At 50.1% G+C, this 23,554-nt stretch overlaps 1 protein-coding gene across 1 annotated transcript; it reads left to right on the top strand.

Annotated features, from left to right (window-relative positions):
• Nucleotides 1-6,857: 6,857 nt before the first annotated feature.
• Nucleotides 6,858-22,677, top strand: FBXO27 (F-box protein 27; the record flags this gene model as incomplete). Its single annotated transcript, XM_084256909.1, has 6 exons — nucleotides 6,858-7,209; nucleotides 7,330-7,441; nucleotides 7,521-7,616; nucleotides 11,791-11,926; nucleotides 12,610-12,801; nucleotides 22,588-22,677. The coding sequence occupies 6 exons, from the start codon at nucleotides 6,858-6,860 to the stop codon at nucleotides 22,675-22,677; spliced, it is 978 nt and encodes a 325-aa protein (XP_084113035.1).
• Nucleotides 22,678-23,554: the final 877 nt, after the last annotated feature.

Raw genomic sequence — 23,554 nt, 5'->3', positions numbered from 1 at the left:
CCTCCTCGGAGGGCGGCTGCTGGATGCTGCTTTTCTCCTTTCTTCGGAGGCTGGAACCATCTTCTTTTCTTCTTTGGGGACCCTGGTCCTCTTCTTTCGGGCTGGGGTGGTCATCTCCTTTCCTTCTGGGGCCTCTCTTGTCCTCTTCTCTCTTCGGGGGCTCTGGCAGTGCTCCCCTTTTTCGGGGGGCTCTCTTCGCTCCCTCCAGCTGTGGTTTATATCCTCTTTCACCACAAGTCCGAGTGGACATTTAGCCACAATCAGCTCACAGCTTGCACCTGATTGTTCCATTACAAATGGCAGTTACTGAGCCCTGAGGAGCAACTGCCACAACTGACTTATGGTGGGGCAGCAGGGTCAAAAGGACACCACTGTCCTGCCGGCTCCCACCACTAAGATGGCTGGGTTCTGGTAATGAAACCGGCTGAAACTGGTTTGGACCAGTTCAAACTGGCTGACACCAGTTCTGACCTATTCAAACTGGCTGAAACTGGTGCAGACCAGCTTAAACTGGGTGAAACCAGTTCTGACGTGTTCAAACCAACTGAAACTGAAACAAACTGACACTGGTTCTGACTGGCTCGAAATGGCTGAAACCGGTTCTGACTTGTTAAAAACAACTGAAACTGTCTCAAAGTGTGCCAACTGGTTCAGGCTGGCTCCAAACATTCTGACTTGTTCAAAGAAACTGAAAACACTGAAACCAACTGACACTGGAATCTGACCTGACCTCAGGTGCCCCCAAGGTAATTCCCACCCTCACTTATTCCATCTCTGATGAACTTTTCTTTCTTCAACAATATTGCTGGGAACCACACAGCACTTAGTCCCCCGTCTGGTTTATTTCCTTAACCTTTGGCCCCTACAGCCCATCACATTGTTGGACATGGCTGTGCACCACCCTTCTCACCCCTACACGGTATTGATTTCTCCATCTGTGGTGGGAGACATCGATTTGTAACTGGTTTGAGTCTGTGCTAAATAAAGCTGCAGTGAACATTCTAGAATCTCTCGTGATGGACACACATTGCTTATATCCAGGAGTACAATTGCAATCGTGGAGCGGACATGCCTTCAGATCTAGGAGGCGCTGCTAAGGAGTTTTCCAACCTTATCTCCATTCCCACAAGGCCAGAGCGCCTCTGGACTGGTCACGGTCTTAGTAACACTGGGGTTTTTGTTTGTTTTGGGTTTGTTATTTGTTTCTAGCCATTCTGGTGGGTGTTTAATGGTCTTGTTTTGCATTTCCCTGATGATTAAGGAGATTGTACACCTTTTCAAGTGTTTGTACAGCTGGTGGTCAATCTTTTTTGTAATCTATGTTTCCACCCAGTCCCCCCACTGGATTATTTTACAGCAACGCCAGACTTGGTATTTTTTCCTCCAAAAATGCTCTAAAAGATAATAAGGTCCCTGCTGAGTACCAGAAGGGGCTGGTTGGGTGGTGGTGCGAACAAAGGAAAGAGGGGGCTCAAAGGACTCTGGTGGAGGATTACCAGGCCTTTGGAGGTGGGTGTAGTGTGATAATATACAGGTGCAGAGGTGTGAATCTACACCCCTAAAACATACAGAGTGGTGTGAATCAGCCTTACCTCAACAAACATAATTGAAAAAATAAAAGCGAAAAATGAATAAAACACAGAAACAAGTAATAAAGAAAATTTAAAAAGTCTCGCTCACCCCCCCTTTTTTTTTTAAACATAACCATCATAGGACGGATGCACTCAAAGAATTATTCATTTATTTTTGAATATAGGGGATTACTTTTTAATTACATTTTCTAAATGGGCAGTTGCCAGCATGTGGTCATTGCTGGTTGTGGCCAATGAAGATGTAGGGAGCACAGGCTGAACCCCACATTGGGAATGTTCACCTGGTCTGCTATTTTGGGTATTGGGGCTAGAGAGTGTGGCCAGCTGAAGGGGTGGCTTTCCCAGGGAGGAGGTGGCCCCTCCCCTCCTTCCAGGCCCTTCTACCCTTGTTACAGGGCAGGGGGAGGGGCAGCCCAAACCCGCAAACCTGCCTATTCTAAGTGGGTTCTGCCATCCGCCGCTGCCAAAAGGCAAGCGCAGTTTCTTCACGTGTCTCTCGGCTCCATGCGCCTCCACCAGGCCCCCTTCTGGATCTCCATCCTGCTTCCTTCCTTCCTCAGTCTCCTCTGCAGCTTCTCCTCCACCTGCTCAGCTCCACCCTCCATTTGGGTGGGGCAGGGAACCTGAAACCTCTCCCTTTCCTGGGGACCACCCTGTTACACCCTTCACCCTGCTGAACTGTCCTACGCACTGCTGTCCCTCAGCTTCTGTGTCCCTCCAGTTCCTTCCTGCTCCCTCAGCCTCCATGTCCAGCCCAGTTCAAAGCCTGCCAGGTGTTGTTATAAATAGAAATAGGCCCCAGGGGCCTCCCTGGTGGCACAAGGGGTTAAGACACAATTTATGAGGCTTTCCGCAGCCACTGCAGCACGAGTTCAATCCCCGGCCAGGGAGCTACCCACATGACTCAGCAGATCTGTCCTGACTCGCCTGTTGCTCCCCTCAGCGGTGTGTTTCAGTCAATCTGCCTGTTCTGTTCCCCACTCTGTCTCTGGGGAATCCTCTCACCCCCCCACACTCTGGCCTGTGCCCCAGTTCTTGTATGCATAAATAAATCTTTAAAAAAAAAAAAATAGAAATAGGCCCCAGATGGAGTCCTTCATTGGGGATGAGGGAGGAGGGGAAGGGGCGAGGAGGGAAGGGGGCAGGAAGGCAGAGGGGAAGGGGAAGGAGCACAGTCCTCACCCAAACTTAATACCTATTGCCTTTCTACCTCTCCCAAAAGTGTCAACCAGCACCAATCAATCCGGCTTACTTCTGTTAAAAAAGAGACAACAGGCCCCAAACAGTCACTTGTGCTAGGCTTTTAGCCTGGTGGTGTGGAATTACCACCAGGCTAAAAATGAATGAGCCCAGTTTGAATGGTTTGCCCTTCTGAAAGCAGAAGTTTGTTTACTCTTAGCCACCCCTCAGCCCCTTGGCACAAAGGGCCCTTTGGCAGTTGAGTTTATTTCTTGGGATCAAAACCCAGGCAGGCCACTCCTCTCCATTCCTACCAACGGTGGCCTCTGGGGAGGAGAGGCTGCTAGGAAGTGACAATGTTGGAGACTCTAATGCCCTGGGGATTATTTATGCAACCCACCTCCCTGAGGTTCAGGAATTTTCAAGTTATGCAAACTATGCAAACCAGGCTGGCAAGTCCCCCCCACCCCTTCCAAGCATCCCAACCACATCTCCATCTGAGAGATGCAGCCCCCACCCAACCCTCCCTTCGCCACTCCTGTCAACCTTCTGATTTATAGCAAATAATTTTTCATGCTGCCTTTACTCTCTTGAAATGACATCCTTGGATAATGAAATCTACCTCCACAGGTTATTCTTAAAATGTTTATGAAATATCCTAACTAGAATGCCAAGGTGAAAGAAAAGGAGAAAAAATACAGAATTTCAAATTTTCAAAATCCCTGGAGAATTGGTTATAAATGCAGATTTGATGATTTAAAAATCTCCCCAGGATGGGGGCTTCCCTGGGGTTAAAGACAGCACTATGAAGCTATCGCCAGTCACTGCAGCACCACCCATTAGATCCCCTGCCTGGCCAGGGAGCAACTCACATGGCTCAGCAGACCTCTCTTATATGGCCCACTGCTCCCCTCAGCTGTGTATTTCAGTCAGTCCTCCTGTTCTGCTCCCCACTCTGTCTCTGGTGAGTCCTCTCACCCCCTGCACCTCTGGCCTATACCCCAGCTCTTGTATGCATATTTTTTTTTTTTTAAAAATTGGGGATTTCACTTCCTTACAGGCATGTGGAACGTTCTGATAACATTTTTCTTTACACAACAGCACCTCCAGTCTGGCTCAGGGGTTTCAACTACCCTCCAGCCTGTCAGACCTGGGAGAGGGGATTCCAGAATGCACTTTCAGTTCTTAGATGTATGTAACTGCAAGAACAAACAAAGATGTCCTCCCAGGAGGAGACCATGCAGGCCACTGATCAGGTATAAGGAGGCCAAAGTGGCTCAATGTCTACCTTTAATCCTGCTTGAAGTTTTTAAGCCTTTTTAAAACACTCTTGGAAATGGATACAGTTTTCCTATTCCCACAGCTTGCACATTAGCAAATAATGGATTAGGGTTTTTTTTTTTAATTTGTTTTTAAGATTTGTTTGTTTGTTTGTTTGTTTGTTTGTTTATAATTACAAGAACTGGGGTGTAGGCCAGAGGTGCAGAGGGTGAGAGGATTCACCAGAGACAGAGCGGGGAGCAGAACAGGCAGGCTGACTGAAATACACTGCTGAGGGAAGCAGCAGGCAAGACAGGAGAGGTCTGCTGCGCCATGTGGGTAGCTCTTGGGCTGGGGATCAAACTCATGCCTAGTGGCTGCTGACAGCATCATAGTGCTGAGACTTAACCCCTTCTGCCACCAGGGAGACCCCAAAATAATGGATTGTTATGGACAGAAAGGTTGAAGTTCTCAGTCTTGCTTCAGATTTCTGGGTGGGGGGTGGGGGAGGCATGTGGGTAGGAGTTCGAGATGAAACTGAATTGTCTAGGAGTGTGCAGCCTCCTTCACTTCTGGAAATATTTGAAAACCTCATTAGTCAGAGGTTTGTGTGCATTGAAAAGACATTAGGGGGCCTCCCCGGTGGCGCAGCGGTTGAGCGCTGGGTTGCGAAGCTGCCTGCATTCTCTGTGGCGCCGGTTCGATCCCCGGCTGCTCCTCACCCACTGGAGGAGGGTCCCACATGGCGCGCAGACCTCTCCTGCCGCCCGCTGCTCCCCTCAGCAGTGTACTTCGTCATTCTGCCTGCTCTGCTCCCCACTCTGGCTCTGGTGAATTCTCTCACCCTCCCACGCTTCTGACTGTGCCCAGTGCATGTGTAAACCAAACAAACAAACAAATAAATAAAAACATGCCTCTAAAAAAAAAAAAAAGAAAGAAAAGACATTAGGCCTATATAATAATCAATCTGTTTCCTAGAATGTATCTCCCAGAATTAAGGTTCTCCCTCTGCTGTCCAGCCACCCAATTTGCTTAAGCAGACTTGTCTATTTTCCCAGAACATTGCTCGCCTTCTAGGGAAACACTAAAGCTCAATAGTTATGTCTTCTGTGACCTATGTGCACTAGGCTGGTTTAATGCTTTTAATTATTTCCCTTAATTATTTGTTAATTTGTATTATTCATTGGATATATTAATTTAACTTTAATTCTTTCCCCAACACTATATAACTTGCTTATTATGGCTTCTGTTCAGCATTCCTATCTCTCCAGAAGGTAAGTTTCAGGTGGGCAAGAATCCATGTCTGGCTTTATTTGCTGATATTTAAAAGTACATATGGGGCCTCCATGGTGGCGCAGTGGTTGAGCGCTGGGTTGCGAAGCTGCCCTCAGCTCTGCAGCGCCGGTTCAATCCCTGGCCACCAGGCGAGGGTCCCACATGGCATGACAGACCTCTCCTGTTGCCCACTGCTCCCCTCAGCAGGGTCTTCACTCCATCTGCCTGTTCTGCTCCCCACTCTGGCTCTGGTGAATTCTCTCACCCTCCCGCGCTTCTGACTGTACCCAGTGCTGGTATAAATTTAAAAAAAAAAAAAAAAACCATCTTAAAAAAATAAATAAAAGTACATATGATGCTCCTGTCTTTAAAAAAAAAAAATATTTATTTATTTATGCAAGAACCGGGGTACAAGCCAGATGCTTGGAGGGTGAGAGGATTCACCAGAGACAGAGTGGGGAACAGAACAGGCAGACTGACGAAATACACTGCTGAGGGGAGCAGCGGGCGAAACAGGAGAAGTCTGCTGCGCCATGTGGGACCCTCGCCGACCATCCGGGATCGAACCCGCGCTGCAGAGGCTGTGGACAGCTTCACAGCGCGGCGCTCAACCACCTGTGCCATGAGGGGAGGCCTTGTCTGGTCTTTATTGTTCAAAGTTGGTATAGAGGTGAAAAGCAATAATTATGGACCAAACTCGTGCGCTGTCACAGACCAGCTGTGTGACCACAGCAAGTCACTTGCCCTCACTGGGCCTCTTTGCTCCCCTGCAAAATGGAGCCACCACAGGGACCCCAAGTGCCAGGAGCACATTCCACAGAGGGTGGTGACTCATGCATTGGTCAGCGCGCTCGTTGGAAATCGAAACTCTTGGGGCTTCTGCTTCATCCATTTGCTCTTGGGAACTGGGGACAGCACTGCCCCCTTAAAGGTGACGGGAAGTTTTAAGGGCGTTAGGGCTTCGGGCCAGGATGCGGCCGAAATAACAGTGGCTGGGCGCAGGCCCGGCAGAGCCATTCCAAGGGGCGGGCCGGCGCGACCACGACTGACACCGGGATCCCGGCGGTCCCGCCTCCTTCCCTTGTCCCTGGAGCCAGGGCGGTTTTGGTAGCAGCCTCGCGCGCGCGCCCGAACCCCGCAGCAGGAGGGGGTTGCGGAGAGGGGCGGCGGGACTGGCAGCCTTGTAAGTGGGGGGGTGGGGGGGGCGCGGGGCTCTGCAAAGGTAAGAAGCAAGGGGCTGGGCAGGCGCAGGAGGAGGAGCGGCTCCCTAGCCAGGAGGGCAGCAGGCGAGGGTGTGTGGGGCGCAGGGAGGCCAGGCCCGGCGCGGGGAGCCCGGCTGCGGGTGGGCGAGGCGCAGCGGGCGCGGGGCTGGAGGGGCGCTGGGCGTGAGGGCTGCGTGGGCAGCCGCCGGGCGGGATGGCGAGGCCGGGCTGGGGTGCTTGGAGGCGTGGGGAAGAAGGCTGGGGCGGTGGCCTCGCACGGCTGGGGTTGCCGGCCGCTGAACTGACACTGTCCTTCGCTGCAGTCGCCGCCCGGCCTAGCGGGGGGACCATGGGCGCCTCGGCCTCCAGGGACCAGCCCGCCCGGGTCCCCGCGCCGGATCCCGAATCCGAGGAGGTGCTGGACCTGAACCAACTGCCGCCCGAGCTGCTCCTGGCGGTGCTGAGTCACGTGCCCCCGCGCGCGCTGCTCGGGCGCTGCCGCCGGGTGTGCCGGGGCTGGCGCGCCCTGGTGGACGGCCAAGCCCTGTGGCTGCGCATCCTCGCCCGGGACCACCGCGCCCTGCTGCCGCTGGCCCGCAGCTGCCTGCCCGCCGTGCGCGACGCCAGGCCCTGCCTGCTGGGCCGCTTCTGCGAGCGCGCGCCGATCGGGCGCAACCTCATCCGCAACCCCTGCGGCCAGGGTGCGCGCCCGGCGGGGCGGGGTGCGCGGGAGGCGGGGCCCGCGCGGGACCCCCCTTGAGCCGGTGGCCCGCACTGGCCAGCTGGCGAGGATTGGGGTGCAAGTCTGTGTCGCTTTACAGAAGGTCTCCAGAAATGGATGGTGCAGCACGGCGGGGACGGCTGGGCGGTGGAGCAAAACATGTCAACCGTGCCCGGGGCGCCCTCGCAGACCTGCTTCGTGTCTTCCTTCAGGTGAATGTCCCTCACCCTCCGCGGGCTGGGCCCGGGTGAGGAGGCCCGCCGTGTACTCACTCTTGTCCCTCCTTGCTAGCTGGTGTCGCAAGAAGCAGGTCTTGGACCTGGAGGAGGAGGGTTTGTGGCCAGAACTACTGGACAGTGGCAAGATTGAGATTTGTGTCTCTGACTGGTAAGTGTGCGGGTCAAAACAACGCTCTGCCAAGCGCCCACCCCATGCGCCGTGACCTTGGCATTAGACCTCATGACAACTCCTTACAGATAGGCTGAAGTCCACGAGGTGAATGACTTAACCATGATCATAGCGTGGGTCATTAGCAGAGTCCACACCCTGCAACCCTCTTCTCACACACCCTCCACCCCAATCTGGAAGATGCCAGATTGAATTGATTAAGAGGCCTTGGGTCCAGTTCAGTCTTTTTTTTTTTTTTTTTTTTTGGTGGGACCCTCGCTGGTGGCCGGGATCGAACCGGCGCTGCAGAGGCTGTGGGCAACCTCGCAGCCCAGCACTCAACCGCTGCGCCACCAGGGGAGGCCCAGTTCAGTCTTGTCTCAAGATGCTTCTTGCTTTATGGAAAAGGCAGTATGGGGTCAGATTCTGAAGCCAGACCTCCCAGGGGTCAAATCCTGACTGAAGGGTTGTGATCTTGAACAAGTCAGAGCTGGTCTCACCCAAGATCAGGTTGCTTGCCAAGCTCATACCCAGCGCTTTATGACCGTGAGCTGCCTCAGTGCACTTTCTGAACCTTGAACCTGTGGGAAAGTGTATTTCAAAACCTCAAGACTTTCCAAGCGTCACAAGAAATTAAGAAGTTCAGAAAGGGCGGGTAGGTTTTACTGACGGGGTTCACACATCTAGGGCTTGACAAGGACCTGACATTAGGCTCAGACCCTTATGCCTCCAGCACTTGAACTCTGTAGTGCTCGTCTCAAAACTGGGCTAATTACAGATATTCCACAGGATACACAACTCAGATAGTTCTAAGGAAGGCATTTTCTAGATTCTCTGGAGTTATAGGTTGCTGTTCTAAAATTAACCTTTCCTTGTTTCTCCTCAGAGTCTTTAGTTTTACCAAAAGAAAAAGAAAAGCCCCTCTCTGTGGTGTGTGGTCCCCAGAGGTAGCCTACTGGACACACAGCAAAGTGACCATCTGAAATTTGGCCTTTCCAAATGCACTTTGTCAAGGTCCCCTGACTTCCTCCCCTTCCCTGTCCATCTCATTGAGAGATAAATTTGCAGTAAAATGTTTTTCGTCACTTATCAAGCTATTGTGACGTTTGTGTTGTTTGGAGCAATGGTCTACCATTTGATTGCAGTAATCAGTGGTTGCCAATTTTTGCTGCACATCACCCGGATGTATTTAAAGCTCTCGCTGTCCAGATTACACACCATCTCAATTAAACCAGGGCCTCTGGTGGAGTCAGCCTTCTAGATTTTTGAGAAGTTGAGAGCTGACTGCAATTAGAGGACACACTCCCCAAGACTGCCTTCACTTCTGAGACCATGTGCAAGTTTCGGGAGTCCCTCAAACTACCCTCAGTTTCAGGAATTCACTAGAAGGACCACAGAACTCACCGTAGACTGTTACAAGACCCTAGTTTATTCCAGGGGAAGAAGCGCATAGGGCAGCGTCTAAGGGATGCATCGAACATGGATCCTCCACCCCTGTCCTTTCTCCATTGAATCTGGATGAATTACTGCCCTGGCATCTGTGTGTGACAGAGACATGGCATATTGCCAACCAGGGAAACCAACCTGAACTTCAGTGTTCAGAGTTCCTATTGGGTTAATCTCAACATACGGGTCAACTGCATCCTACGTCACATGATTGGTCTTTCTGGAGCAGGTAGCTCCTACGGCGAGTCCATCTGAGTGTGGCCAGCCCCCCTCAAATCACATTGGCAGAGTGTGCAGTGTGACCCCAGGTCCCCAGGCAAACAAAGATAGATGTTCCTGGCAAGCACAGCATCCCAAGTGCCCAAAAATTATTTCCCAGAAGCTGAGGGCAAGGATTGTACCATTGGGCTAGGCTCAGTCCTTTTCTACACAATATTTTTAAAACATTCTAAGATGATTCCAATCTGTAGCAAAGCCGGAACCATTAAGTGGGTAATAATTCAATCCTAAAGAAGAAATGTTCACACTTAGAGCTTTATGGTCACAGGAAAAATCTTAAATTTCTTTTTATATCCTTTGTGTGTGTGTGTGTGGTTGGCGCAGAGCAGTATGAAAGGGTAATCAATAAGTCTTCAGTACATAAAAATATATTAATATTACATTAGGACAATTCTGTGGGAGAAGCAGAATGGACATCTAAATCTAAAAGGTAGAATGATGTGAAGGCTTGGTAAAGGAAGATAATTGTGCCTTTATAGTCCATCACTTTTTTAAAAAAATTTTATTTTTTATTTAATTTTATTTAATTTTATTTTTTTAAAGATTTATTTATTTGTTTGTTTGTTTGTTTATACATACAAGCACTGGGTACAGTCAGAAGCGCGGGAGGGTGAGAGAATTCACCAGAGCCAGAGCGGGGAACAGAACAGGCAGACTGACACTGCGGACACTGAAGTACACTGTGGAGGGGAGCAGCGGGTGGCAGGAGAGGTCTGCGCGCCATGTGGGACCCTCCTCCGGTGGCCGGGGAGCAGCCAGGGATCGAACCGGTGCCGCAGAGGCTGTGGGCAGCTTTGCAACCCAGTGCTCAACCGCTGCGCCACCGGGGAGGCCCTAAAAATTTTTTTTAAATGTATTTTTGTGTAGAACTGGGGTGTAGGCCAGAGGTGCAGGGGGTGAGAAGATTCACCAGGGACAGAGTGGGGAACAGAATAGGCAGATTTACTGAAATACACTGCTGAGGGGAGCAGCAGGCATGACAAGAGAGGTCTATAGAGCCCATCACTCTTAAGTTTTTAAGATTTTAACTTATAGGGCCTCCCCGGTGGCGCAGCGGTTGAGCGCTGGGTTGCGAAGCTGCCCGCAGCCTCTGCAGCGCCAGTTTGATCCCCGGATGCTCCCCGGCCAACCGAGGAGGGTCCCACATGGCTCGCAGACCTCTCCTGCCGCCCGCTGCTCCCCTCAGCAGTGTACTTCGGTCCTTCTGCCTGCTCTGCTCCCCGCTCTGGCTCTGGTGAATTGTCTCACCCTCCCGTGCTTCTGACTGTACCCAGTGCTTGTATAAATAAATAAATAAATACATCTTTAAAAAAAAAAAAAGATTTTAACTTATAACATCAATAGCATACCTATCTTAGATGTGGCACTCAATGAATTATCATAATAAAGTGAACACATTTGTATTACTAGCACCCTAGTCATGAACAGAACAGAATGTTCTAGCAACCCTACCACCCAGTATCTCTCATGCCCTTTTTCCATCACTTCCCACCTCAGGGTAGCCTGAATTCAGAATCCTGAATTCTGTTTCTATAGGTAAGTTCGGCCCATTTTTCTACTCTCTCTCTCTCTCTCTCTCTCTATATATATATATATATATATGCAGTTATACAGTATACATTTTATATCTGACTTATTTCAATAACATGTTAGTAGATTCATCCATATGTAGCAATAATATGCAGCTCAATTAGGTTAATTTCATTGCTGGACAGTATTCTATTCTGGGAATATGCCATAATTTATTTAAGAATGATGAAAACTGGATGTTATTTTTTCAAATGCTGGGTATGCCATCTGATATTATAGGTTCCCCGATCCTCTTACGTGGCTGATAGGAAAATTTTACTATTATTTTTTTATTGAAGTGACACTGCATTGTAAGTTTCATGTGTACATCATTGAAAATCAGTTTGTGTCAATACAACATTAACTTCACCTCTAAAGGTCCAATCTATCCTTCACCATGTCCCCTCTGCCCCAGTGACCCCTTCTTAGTAACCACTAATTGGTCTTATAATCTAAAATTTTGTCTTATTTAGTTCATCTGTTTGTTTTCTCTGGATACCAAAAATAAGTGAAATCGAAAACTGTATTTTAAAATGTCAACATTCTATATATTGGACCTTATATCTTTTGCAACCTTTTAAACATTGAATGAGAAATTTTAATTGTCACTTCAATAATAAGGGAGGGGGTGCTCTGAAGGCCAGTGCTCAAGGTCAGTGCTTCTAAATGAAGGTGATTCCGACCTGCTGGGGAGCTTGTCAGATGTGGATTCTGATTCATAGGCTCTGCGGTGGGGACGAGCTCCTAGGTGACACCAGGAGCTAGTCCAAGGACCACACTTGGGATTCACATACAGAGGGAAGCCCTTTGGGTGGGGCAGGCAGGCACCAAAGAGCTGGGGTGACAGGTGGAGTCTTCATAGGCCTCCCTCCTCCTGTAGGTGGGGAGCCCGTCACGACAGTGGCTGCATGTACCGACTCCTTGTCCAACTTCTAGATGCCAACCAGACCGTCCTGGACAAATTCTCGGCTATGCCTGATCCCATCCAGCAGTGGAACAACCATGTTTACCTTCAGGTGAGTCTCTGACAGGGGCATGGGAAAGGATGGCAGGGGCCTGTGATGGTTACCTGAATTGCTAATCACCCCAGAACTTAAGCAACTTAATGGCTTCACATCAACAATGGTCTTTTTATACTCTGTCTATGTGGTTTTGATGAAAAGGGCCCAGTTGCAGTCTCTCAAGTAGTTGTGTTCAGATAGAGGATGAAGCTAAAGAGCAGAGTGGTGGTGGTGGTAGGGTGTATGAGTGTGTGCGCGCGTGTGTGCGTGCACGCGCATGTGCCCACGCACGGGCGTCTGCACAGCTGTTGGGTTCCTGAATCTCTCTTCATCTCGTGTCAGAGCTATGACATGGCTGCCTAGGCCAGGTTGAGCTTCCTCACAACATGGCGGCCTCGGGGTAGCTAGACTGCTTATGTGTTGGAGCCACTGTGAGGATTCTAGAGGAACTTTTTTCAGTAGCCTTGGAAATCATTTGGCAAAAGTCACTCCACATCCCTTCTACCACACCCTTGGATACAAGCACATCCTCCCAGGTTCAAGGAAACAGGATTTAACCTAATGGGGAGTGGCATGATTCTAGAAGAAAACATGGATCAGGAGATGGTACAGCATTCATGAAAACCCCCATCTGCCAGCCTCAGTGTTTGAGGGGAAGATCATGGGACAAGGCAGCTGACCCCTTACTCTGCTTATAGGTCTCCTATGTGTTCTCCAATATCAAGACGGGCGTCCGCTTCGTGTCTTTTGAACACTGGGGCCAGGACACGCAGTTCTGGGCTGGCCACTATGGAGCTCGTGTGACCAACTCCAGTGTGATCGTGCGGGTCCGTCCGTCCTTGTGTGCGGACAACTCGACGTGCCTTCCAGGAGCTGAGACCATTGGCAAGGTGCCTCACTCACCAAAGGCTCCCTGGCATCCTGGGAAGTCCTAGGTTCAATCCAAGGTCCTGCTGGGCCCTGTCTCCAGCTTCCAGAAACTTCTGGAAGAAAATTCTTCTATCAGATCTACCTACTGCTGCTGCTCCAGGGACGCCCCCTTCTACTGAGTGGAGACCCACAGGTGAACACAGGGGGATGCTGGTTCCACAGAAGATGCCTAGCCCTCCCCTCAGAGGCCCTGTGATTCAGCCTCAGCCATGTCCTCTCTCTGCTTCAGCGGCTGTGTCGGTCGCTTCAGGGAAGCTGTCTTTCCATCTCAACTAGACTCTCGCTTGAGGTTGATGGAGTTTCAAACACCTTAGGTGTTGAACTTAACCTCAAGAGCTGGGATGAGCTCTGACAGCCGTACATCTGCTAACTCAGAAAATGTTTGCAGTTAGACAGTTCTACCCACTCTGACTTCTATGAAAAAATGAGGTCATCCCCCGATCCTCAAGGACCCCCATAATTGTGTGGTATGTAAAATTATATTTTATATTTTGAATTTTTTTCCAGACCTTGAGAGAATAATATATCAGCTGCATGTATCTGCCAGTCACATGTAATAAATGTATTATTTTGCACAAAGTGCCTCTGATTTTTTTTTTTAAGATTTTTTTTTATTTATTTATACATACAAGAGCTGGGGTACAGGCCAGAGGTGCAGGGGGTGAGAGGATTCACCAGAGACAGAGTGGGGAACAGAACAGGCAGATCGACTGAAATACACTGCTGAGGGGAGCAGCGGGCGAGACAGGAGAGGTCTGCTGCGCCATGTGGGTAGCTCCCTGGCCGGGGATTGAACTCGTAGTGCAGTGGCTGCGGCTGTTGCTTAAGCCTGCACCATCCTGAGGCCCTGCTTCTCATCTTTTCAATAGAAATGCGATGTCACTGTTTTGATTACAGCTGGATTCAGAGTAACAGACAGTCCCAGTTGAAGAAGACACCAGTCCAAGGGGCTTTGCCATAGAAGGAATGGAAGAAGTAGAGTATTTTCCCAAGTCCTGAGGAAATCAATTCAGACAGAAATCGATCAGGGCGAAGAGCCTCAGGCAGGCAGTGGTGTACTATTCTAGCGACAGCCTGCTTGCCTTTCTAGCCATGAGCGTGAGACAGGATCGCCTGGCAGGCCCAGGGCATGTGCCTGGGCTCGCTGCCAGTGGCTGGATGAGAAGCTCTAGGTGTCCCAACACAAGGCGGGCACAGTGTGCCTGTGCCTTCTCTGTGCCTGCCTCGCGCCCCGCCAACCCTCATCCCCACCCGTGTGTGCACGCAGAGATGTACGCTTTGCCAGCATTTTAAACAAGTGGCTGTGACCTGGAAACAGACCTGAAGATTACTGCCCACCAGCTGGAGTGTGTGGCCTTGGGGTAAATACTGCTTTGGACAGTTCAGCTCTAGGGGACATTTTGGGTCAACTGGGGGAATCTGATATAAGGACTATGAGAGATACATTGACAAGAACTTGGGGGAAAATCAATTGAAAGAAAACAAAACTCTGCAGCACGAGTTCGATCCCTGGCCAGAGAGATACCCACATGGCACAGCAGAATGGAAATAGGGAGACCATTGCCTGAAAAAACACTATGATTTAATTTTGGTATAAACACACATACACATGCCTGTGGTACTGTGTGTATATATCAGGTTGAGAAAAAAAAATGCCCCACGCTCTCTACATTTCTCCTGAACTCTCAAACCACTGCCATACTCACAAGGGGTTAAAGACAGCGCTATCAAGCTATCACCAGCCACTGCTGCATGAGTTCGATCCCCAGCCAGGGAGCTACTCATATGGCACAGCAGAGCTCTCCTGTCTCACCCGCTGCCCCCCTCAGCAGTGTATTTCAGTAGATTCACCTGTTCTGCTCCCCATTCTGTCTCTGGTGAATCCTCTCACCCCCCGCAGCTCTGGCCTGTACCCCAGTTCTTGTATGCATAAATAAATACATCTTAAAAAAAAAAAAAAAAACTTGTGACACCAGATGTGTGGCGTTTTGCCCACCAAGCAGTGCTCTGATACTAGCTGGATGTTCCACAATTCAACTCAGCTCTGACACTATCTGCCCAGGGACAGCACCAGATCCCAGGTCAAAGGATCAGGCCCGTGAGACCGGGGCTCCCTCACTTGAGGTGCCCGTCATCCGTCTTACCCACAACTATCTTGACTATGAATAAGAGGTTCCCACCATCTCTAGATTTGATTATTTGCCAGAGGAGAAATTAGTTACACGTACTAGTTAGAGGCTATGACAGAGGATACAGATGAGCAGTCAAGTCAGCTGAAGACAGACACTAGGGGTGTCTGTGGAGTTGGGGTGCATCACTCTCCTGGGACTGATGTATTCACCAATGTATTGAAACTGAGGTCAAAGGGCTAACTTGTTCCCGGATCTTAGAACACAAAAGGAAAAAAATCTTTTCTGTGAGGCTTGATTTCCTAAATAGAGCCTAGACACTTACCAGCAAATGACCCAGCCTGAACAGGCAGAGACATAACTTTGAACTGCCCCCCAAGATGGTCAATGCAGAGAGGGGAGCTACTCTGAGGCAAGGGCCCACCAACTAGAATTTAAAACTCCAGTTACTGGGGTCTCCCTTGCGGCGCAAGGGGTTAAGCACAGCACTGCGAAGCTGTCCGCAGCCTCTGCAGCACAAGTTCAATCCCTGGCCAGGGAAGATACCCACATGGTGCAGCAGACCTCTCCTGTCTCACCCGCTGCTCCCCTCAGCAATGTATTTCGGTCATTCTGCCTGTTCTGCTCCCCATTCTGTCTCTGGTAAGTCCTCTCACCCCTGCACACACCTCTCGTCTGTACCCCAGTTCTTGTATATATAAATAACTCTAAAAAGAAAAAGAATTTGAACTGCAGGTTTTAGGGTTTCTGCAGTGATCTCTGGGTAGTGGTACAGATGGAGGCCAAGAGTAGATTGAGGATGGAGGCAGCACAAGACCAGAAACTGGAGGTGGGGTAGAAATGAGGAACGTAGTTGTTAAACCAGCTCTAGAAATGAAAAATCCTCAGGTACCAGCTGCTTTAGCGAGTATCAGACTGTTATAGACAGTATCTGGAGGTACAGACCAGAAGAGGCAATGCGGAGATGGGGGGGCACTTACTGAGAATCCCTGGTCCTTACAAATCAACCCAGTGACACCCTAGAAGTAACTGAACAATAGACACATCCACAAGGAGCAAATCCCTCCCGAAAAGAAGACTGCATCAGCCCTCCCGTGGCCTCTTTGTCTTTCCCCTTTTCCTAATCGATCTGTCCTTTTCAAATGTAACCTCCGCCTGCCTTTGTCTGTGCAAACATCTTTGTCTCCTGGGTAAATTGTATGAGTGCAACTGAAAGGGGAACTCTGCCAAAACTTTTGTCAGATGTGACCCAAGAACCCCACGCTTGAACCCCATATTGCATCAAAACAACATCAGCATGACTTTGCTTATCTGTTTTTTTGCTTCCTGGTTTGCTTATCTGCATTTCTAATGGGTATGTGTGTGTGGAAACACAACGTTGCAGACAAATATAAAGCAACCTCCAATGCAGTTTCTCTCCCCTTCCAAAAATAACCACATTTGGAAGGCATCTTTGCTGACATGGTTTTTGTTTGCTTTGTCGTAGGTAGGAAGTTCCAAATACAAACAAAAGCAGAGGACAGAATGTTATAGCCCCCACCCCCCACCCCCCCACACACACGCACCAGCTAGCTCCCGCAGTTATCAACTCACCACCAGTCTGTTAGGGGGAAAAGGCTGTCCTAAAGCTAATTCCATACAGGCTTTGTGGACTCCACCCCCACCCCAGGCCAAAGCCAAAGACACTGGGAACTCCAAATCCCATCACCACCCAAGGGAAGGTGGCTGGGACCTGAGGGTGGGGTTAAGCAGCCAGGTGGGTATAAAAGGCAGACACGTGGGCTTTGGAGGGGTCCCCCATTTTGGCTCTCCGCCAGCTTGCAGCGACCTGCCAGCTCTGAGAGTGACTTTGGGTTTCCAGGTCGGCGGATCGGGTAGAACGCATTAAAGACTTTATTTCCCTATTTTCTCCCTGAGTTGTCCATTTTCCTTATTTCCTTTTCCCTTGTAAATAAACCTTTTATTAACCTTTTGTGTGTGCCTGCAGTGGAGTATTCATAAGTCCCTTTTGGGCCTCCCAAGTGGCACAGCGGTTGAGCGCTGGGTTGTGAGGCTGCCCGCAGCCTCTGCGGCGCCTGTTCGATCCCCGGCTGCTCCCCGGCCACCAGAGGAGGGTCCCACATGGCGCGCAGACCTCTCCTGCCACCCGCTGCTCCCCTCAGCAGTGTACTTCGTCAGTCTGCCTGCTCTGCTCCCCGCTCTGGCTCTGGTGAATTCTCTCACCCTCCCGCGCTTCTGACTATACCCAGTGCTTGTATAAATAAATAAAATAAATAAATAAATAAAAATAAATCTTTAAAAATAAGTCCCTTTTAAGCGCGCAGGTGAGGACCCACAGCCAGGCAACCTGTGTTATATTGGGGATGCTCTGTAACAAGGCCTCTGTTTCTTCTCTTTTTAAAATGTTTTTGGGGGCTCCCTGGTGGTGCAAGGGTTGAGACGCAACCTATGAAGCTATCCGCAGCCACTGCAACACGAGTTCGATACCCGGACAGGGAGCTATCCACATGGCGCAGCAGACCTCTCCTGACTCACCTGCCGCTCCCTTTGTTACAGGGCATCCCCGATACAAAATGGGGTGCCTGACTGTGGGTCCTCACCCGTGCGCTTAAAAAGGACTTATCAATGCTCTACTGCAGGCACACGCGAAAGGTTAATAAAAGGTTTATTTACAAGGGAAGGGGAAATGAGGAAATGTACAGCTCAGGGAGAAAAGTGGGAGACAAAGTTTTAAATGTGTCCTACCTGATCCGCCGATCAGGAATCCCAAATGGCCGCGAGCCAGGAGCCCTGAAGCCAGGAGCGGTAGAGTGAGCGAGCCCCCAAGGCCCACGTGTCTGGTTTTTATACCAACCCTGGCTGCCTAACTCCACACTCAGGTCCCAGCAACCTTCCCTTTGGTGGTGACAGGATTTGTCTTTCCCAATGTCCTGATGGCTTTGGTCTGGAGTGGGGGTGGCGTCCACAAAGCCTGTATGGGATTAGCGCAGGACATCACTTCCCCCTAACAACCTTCAGGGGTGTATTTCAGTCAGTCTGCCTGTTCTGTTCCCCATTCTGTTTCTGAATCCTCTCACCCCCAACACCTCTGGCCTGTACCCCAGTTCTTGTATGCATAAAAACATAAAAAATAATAAAATGTGTTTTTACTTGGAAGCAATCTCAAACTTTCAGAAAATCATAGTATTTTACTGTAACAAGGCAATCCCCAGAGTATCCCTCATTCTGCCTGATAACAGTACAAAGAGCTTTCTTCCCCTGAAACATTAGGAGTATGTACTCCAGCTTGAAGCTTCACCAACATCGCTGCAAAATTTGTATTTTCTACAAATAAGGACATTCTCCACTTAATGGCAGCACCCCCGCATTGAGATCCTGAACGGGAAATCGATTCACTCTGGGCAGAACAGGGTTCCCTGATCAGAGCTGGCCTTTCTCCTCAGCAAGACCTGTCTGCAAGGTTGACCCTCTGCTGGCATCCGGGAACTTGAACTTCGGAAACTTCCCCACCATTTACTAACTTGTATTTAGACTGTTTGGACAAGGAGGGGTTAATGCTGAACACTGACTTTCCTTCTGGAAATCTGGAGCTTTGGTACCTGCCTGGCAGAGGAGGCCTGGTGGCTGATCCCCAGTGAATCCTTCAGGCTCAAAGACCCAAGTCTGGGGCCTCCCCGGTGGCGCTTTCTGCAGCACAAATTCGATCCCCAGCCAGGGAGCTACCCACACAGTGCAGCAGACCTCTCCTGACTCACCCGCTGCTCCCCTCAGCAGTGTATTTCAATCAGTCTGCCTGTTCTGCTCCCCACTCTGTCTCTGGTGAGTCCTCTCACCACCCACACCTCTGGCCTTGGATGCAAAAATAAATATATCTTTTTAAAAAATTAATGAAGAGCCAAGTTTCAAAGGAGCTTCCCTGGAGACCACCCACAGGATGTTCCCCTCTCCTTGCTGGGGAGAGTAGTCCACAATACTGGAAATAGTGTCAATGATAGTGAGACAAAGACTTCATTAGATAATCAAGTGAGGATTCCAAGCTGGAAAGCAGACCCACAGATTTTACTCTGTTAGAGCTGTTCCAATAAGCACAAGTTGGAATTTAGTGTATGTAGGTAGAAGCACTGACATGAAAAATGTAATTATTCCCCACAAGGGGCCTCTGGTTCTAAGTTGTTTTGACTTAAAGATCCACTGATGCTATCTATTCGCAGAGGAGGGTAATGCAGGGATTTAACCTCTTAGTTTTCTAAAGAGTGCTCTATGGAGGTGCAAAGCCTGGTACCCATCATTTAAATCTTCTCTAATCAGGCTCCCTGGTCATTAGTGAAGTTTAAAAAGACTGGCTTTGCCCAAAGGCAGCAGATTTGCATAACTTTCCCAGACTTCAAGTCTGTGAAGATAGCTTTGCTCTCTTGCAAAAGCCAGAGCAGGGCCCCAGAACCTTCTACAGTATGTTCACATAGCTTTAACCTGAGTCTTCCCCCTTCTCATCCGGTTGTGCATCCTGAGTATATACTGAGTCCCTCGGGTCTTTCTGGCAAACACACACACAGAGAGACAGAAAGAGAGAGAGGACATTGGTGGTTGTACTGACCCTGATTAAAATATCCCTACAACATTATTTGAGGGAAAGGGAGAGGAGTCTAGGAGGCCATGAAGTTACTGAGCGGTAGCTCCAAGTTATCTAGTAAGTCTGGGGTGATGATAAATAAGAGTGTATTTGCTCCCCACTCTAGGTGGGAGAAGGGGCCAAATTTCCCAAAGACGGGCTTTCAGGTGGATCAAAAAGGTTAAATGTGGGCCTCCCTAGTGGCACAAGGGGTTAAGATGCAGCCTATGAGGCTGCCCGCAGCCACTGCAGCATGAGTTCTATCCCGGCCAGGGAGCTACCCACATGGCGCGGCAGACCTCTCCTGTCTCACCCGCTGCTCCCCTCAGCAGTGTTTTTCAGTCAGTCTGCCTGTTCTGCTCCCCACTCTGTCTCTGGTGAATCCTCTCACCCCCCACACCTCTGGCCTGTACCCCAGTTCTTGTGTGCATAGATAAATAAGTCTTTAAAAAAAAAAAAGGTTAAGTGTTTGCACTGCTTTCTCCCCCTAGTGAAAGGACTAAAGGTTAAATCCATCCCCAAGACTGGATCACAGCTTTAGACAAGCCAGAAGAAAAGCGAAAATTCCAGTTCTTTTTTCAGCCTGGAGGCTGCAGCAGCACCCCCTCTCCCATCTCCCACCTTAAATGCCTCTAGCTTCTCCCTCCCCACCCTATTCACCCAGGCTCTCTGGACAGCTGTGAGGTTAACCCTGTAAATGCTGAATTTACTGCTTGGGATTTGAGTTAACTTGCACTGAGGAAAAGAAAAAGGGAAATTTGAAACATGACTATATTCATTTCATCTGGACATATGAAAAAAATGATAAATTTATATATATTTATAATTCAAGAGGTTTTTTATCTGTTAATTAGGGTATTGGGCATCTGAAAGGACCTTCCTGCCTGGGCAAGAGGCTGCCCTTCTCAGGGCTACCATCACTGCAGATGGCCAGGCTTTGGGTTTGCCAGCCTGGTGCCAGCCTTCAATATACAAAATGACCCACCCGAACCCTACCCCTTCTATCTGACCCTGTACCCCAAAAGGCAATGCTCCTTTGCCTGCCTCATGTCAGAGCAGGGGGCAGACTATTTGGGCCCCCCCTGTAGCCCAAACCCTGCTGACACTGAGCAGATGAACCATCACATAGGCCTCTACCTTCCCCAATCCAAATTCTGCAGAGCACCCTAAAAATGCTCTTGCAGTTTTTCAATAGGCGTCTCACCTCCTCTTGAACCAAATACCATGTGTACCAACATACCCAAGAGGGACCCCAGAAGCAAAAGTCCAAAACTCATACCTATAAGCAAGGCCTGACTCTATGCCCATATAAACTGCAACAATAGGGCCTCCCCTGGTGGTGCAGCGGTTGAGCGCTGGGCTGTGAAGTTGCCCGCAGCCTCTGCAGCGCTGGTTCGATCCCAGGCCTCCGGGCGAGGGTCCCACATGGTGCGCAGACCTCTCTTGCTGCACCCACTGCTCCCCTCAGCAGTGTATTTCATCAGTCTGCCTGTTTTGTTCCCCGCCCTGGCTCTGGTGAATCCTCTCATCCTCCCTTGCTTCTGACTGTACCTACCCAGTGCTTGTATAAATAAATAAATAAATCTTAAAAAAATAAATAAACTGCAACAATATAAACATGAGTTTGTTTACACCACCCGTCCACCAGCACCTATGACAGGAGAAGCAAAAGGAGCAGGGGGTGGCAGAAGCAGTACAACCCAAACTGAAGTTTCAATGCATGACTTAATCAGTGTTCATCCAAATTAAATCCTGCCACGTGTCTGTTATTGTTCTGTGCTTTTAGGTGACCACGCAAGGAGAAGACCCTTAGGCTGGTCAATCATGGGTGTCTAATCCCTTACAGCAGCCAATTCAACAAGCAGTGCTGCTTGGGGTCACGGGACAGTGCCAAGGTGGGCACCAGTCACTGGCTATGAGTTCTCAATCCAAGACCACTCAGCATCAGGGAACAATAGCGGGCTTACTTAATAAACAGGAGAAACAGTTTCCAAGGCCACAAGTGGCCATCTGTCTCACCCCAGATAGTGTCCACAGTGTCTGGAAGTCCCAAACAAGAGCCACTCATGAAAGAAGGGACTGTCCCATCAACAGCCTGATGCTCGTGGCACACAGGCAAGCAGCAGGCCAGGATCCAACTCACAGTGGCAGCAAGAGGTGTCCCCAGGTGGGGCTGCTGAGATGATACTGTAGCAGCCTCCAGCCACAGTCTGAAGGCCGGGCTAGACAGCACTGAACACTGGACCAGACAGCAACGGAGGCAACACCACTGGGAGGTGGTGCCAGATGATTGAAAGTGGCAGAGTGTGGTCACCTATCAACAGTGCCAGACAGCACTGGCCAGGAGTGCCAGTCACTACTGGTCACCAAGGAATGGTGTCAGAAACACCAGTGTTAACAGCTCTTTGTGACTTGTTAGCCTAAACCAGTAACAAACAGCTCTTTGAGACACCAGCCAGGGCTGATGGTGCTCCTTGCATGCAATGCCAGCAGCAGGCCCTCTGGGAAGATGTGCTTGATACTTCTCTCCTCAGAGGTCAGCTGCTGATCCTCCTTCACAGGCCAGGAACAGAAAGCCTTAGCCAGCTCCTCTTTCAGCGTCCCCCACCCTGCAAACCAGATTGGGCCATTTTCAATCCTAAGCAACCGATTGGACTATTTTGCACCAATCATTTGCATCAGCTCATTTTCCATTTTCAATGTGATAATTAATTAGCTGAGCTTGAACCTGATGGGTCCATTCTAGGGTCCAGGCGCCAAATATAAAAGGGAAAACTTGGTGCTTGAACAGACCCAACCTGCCCCTAGGAACCAGCTTCCATAGTGTGGCAAGCATACTGTACCCAGTGCCCCTTCAGCAGGGCGGGTGTGAAAACACAACGAGGGGTGAGTGGGGGTAGCCTACAGCAGCACTGAGACAGGGGGCCCAGCTGCTCTCGGGTGCGCTCCTCTGTGAGCGTCATATTGGCCCGGGACTTCAAGGGCCTCTTTACTGCCTGCTGCTCCAGGGAGCTGTGGCACTGGAGCTGGCCCCCTGGGATGCCGTGCTCCCCTCTGCAGCCCTGAACCAGGGGCTCCAGGGCTTGGTGTGCCCTTAGCACTGAACACCGAGCCCTTTTAAGCTATGTTTTAGGTCTCGTTTGCACTGTTGCACACTCACACCTAATAGATCAGGCCCTGGAACCCCTGTGGGTATTACAGACCCCAACAAATGGTTCCAGAGACCTCCTAGGAGAAAGACTTCACCAGCTAATATTGGCTAGACCAGGACTCACACTGGCGCGCAAGTAGGGCAGGACCAGAAGAGAAAATTTCCAGCCTGGTGTCATGAAGGCAGCTAGGGAGGGGTGTTAAGGGGAGAGTCTACCAAGAGGGGCCAAGGGGAGCTGTGGCAGTGTCTTTGGGCTGGACTCACAGAGGCACACATGACGGTCCCACACTCCTTCACACATCACGTCTCAGCAGCATCTCAAGTCTCCACCCAGGGGTGTTCGATGTGGCCTGCTAAGGAGTTTTGGTGACTCTCGGCTCAGGATTTTCACTAAGGGTGCATGTGGGACCCTCATTCCTCCCTCCTCCAGGAAATGGTGATGCCATCGTGAGTCAGGACATAGTGCCTCTTGTGCTGGCGTGGAGCCCAGGGTCAGTGTGGTGGGCAAAGGCATTTGAACAGGATGTCAAGGCAGGACTGACCACCTGTTCAAACAGGACATTGGCCAACTCTTACCCTGCCTGCTGGGAATGTTGCTGACTGGAGTGCCTGGGTGTGTGGCACTGGGGGAGTCTCTCCACTGTGGACTGGTGTCTCTTTGTCCCACTAGGTGCAGTTTGTCACCTGACTCCAACTCCCTCACCTTCCTCCAGGTGCACAAGCTTGATGAGGTTCCATTAAACTGGGTCCTGGATGGCAACCCCACTAACTCCCCGACCACTGGCAATATTTCCTGGGCCAGGCCTCCCTGGTGGCACAAGGGG

Source organism: Talpa europaea (genome assembly GCF_964194135.1).
Source record: "Talpa europaea genome assembly, chromosome: 16".
NCBI classification, from domain to species: domain Eukaryota; kingdom Metazoa; phylum Chordata; class Mammalia; order Eulipotyphla; family Talpidae; genus Talpa; species Talpa europaea.
This window is presented reverse-complemented; position numbering and strand designations above follow the sequence as displayed.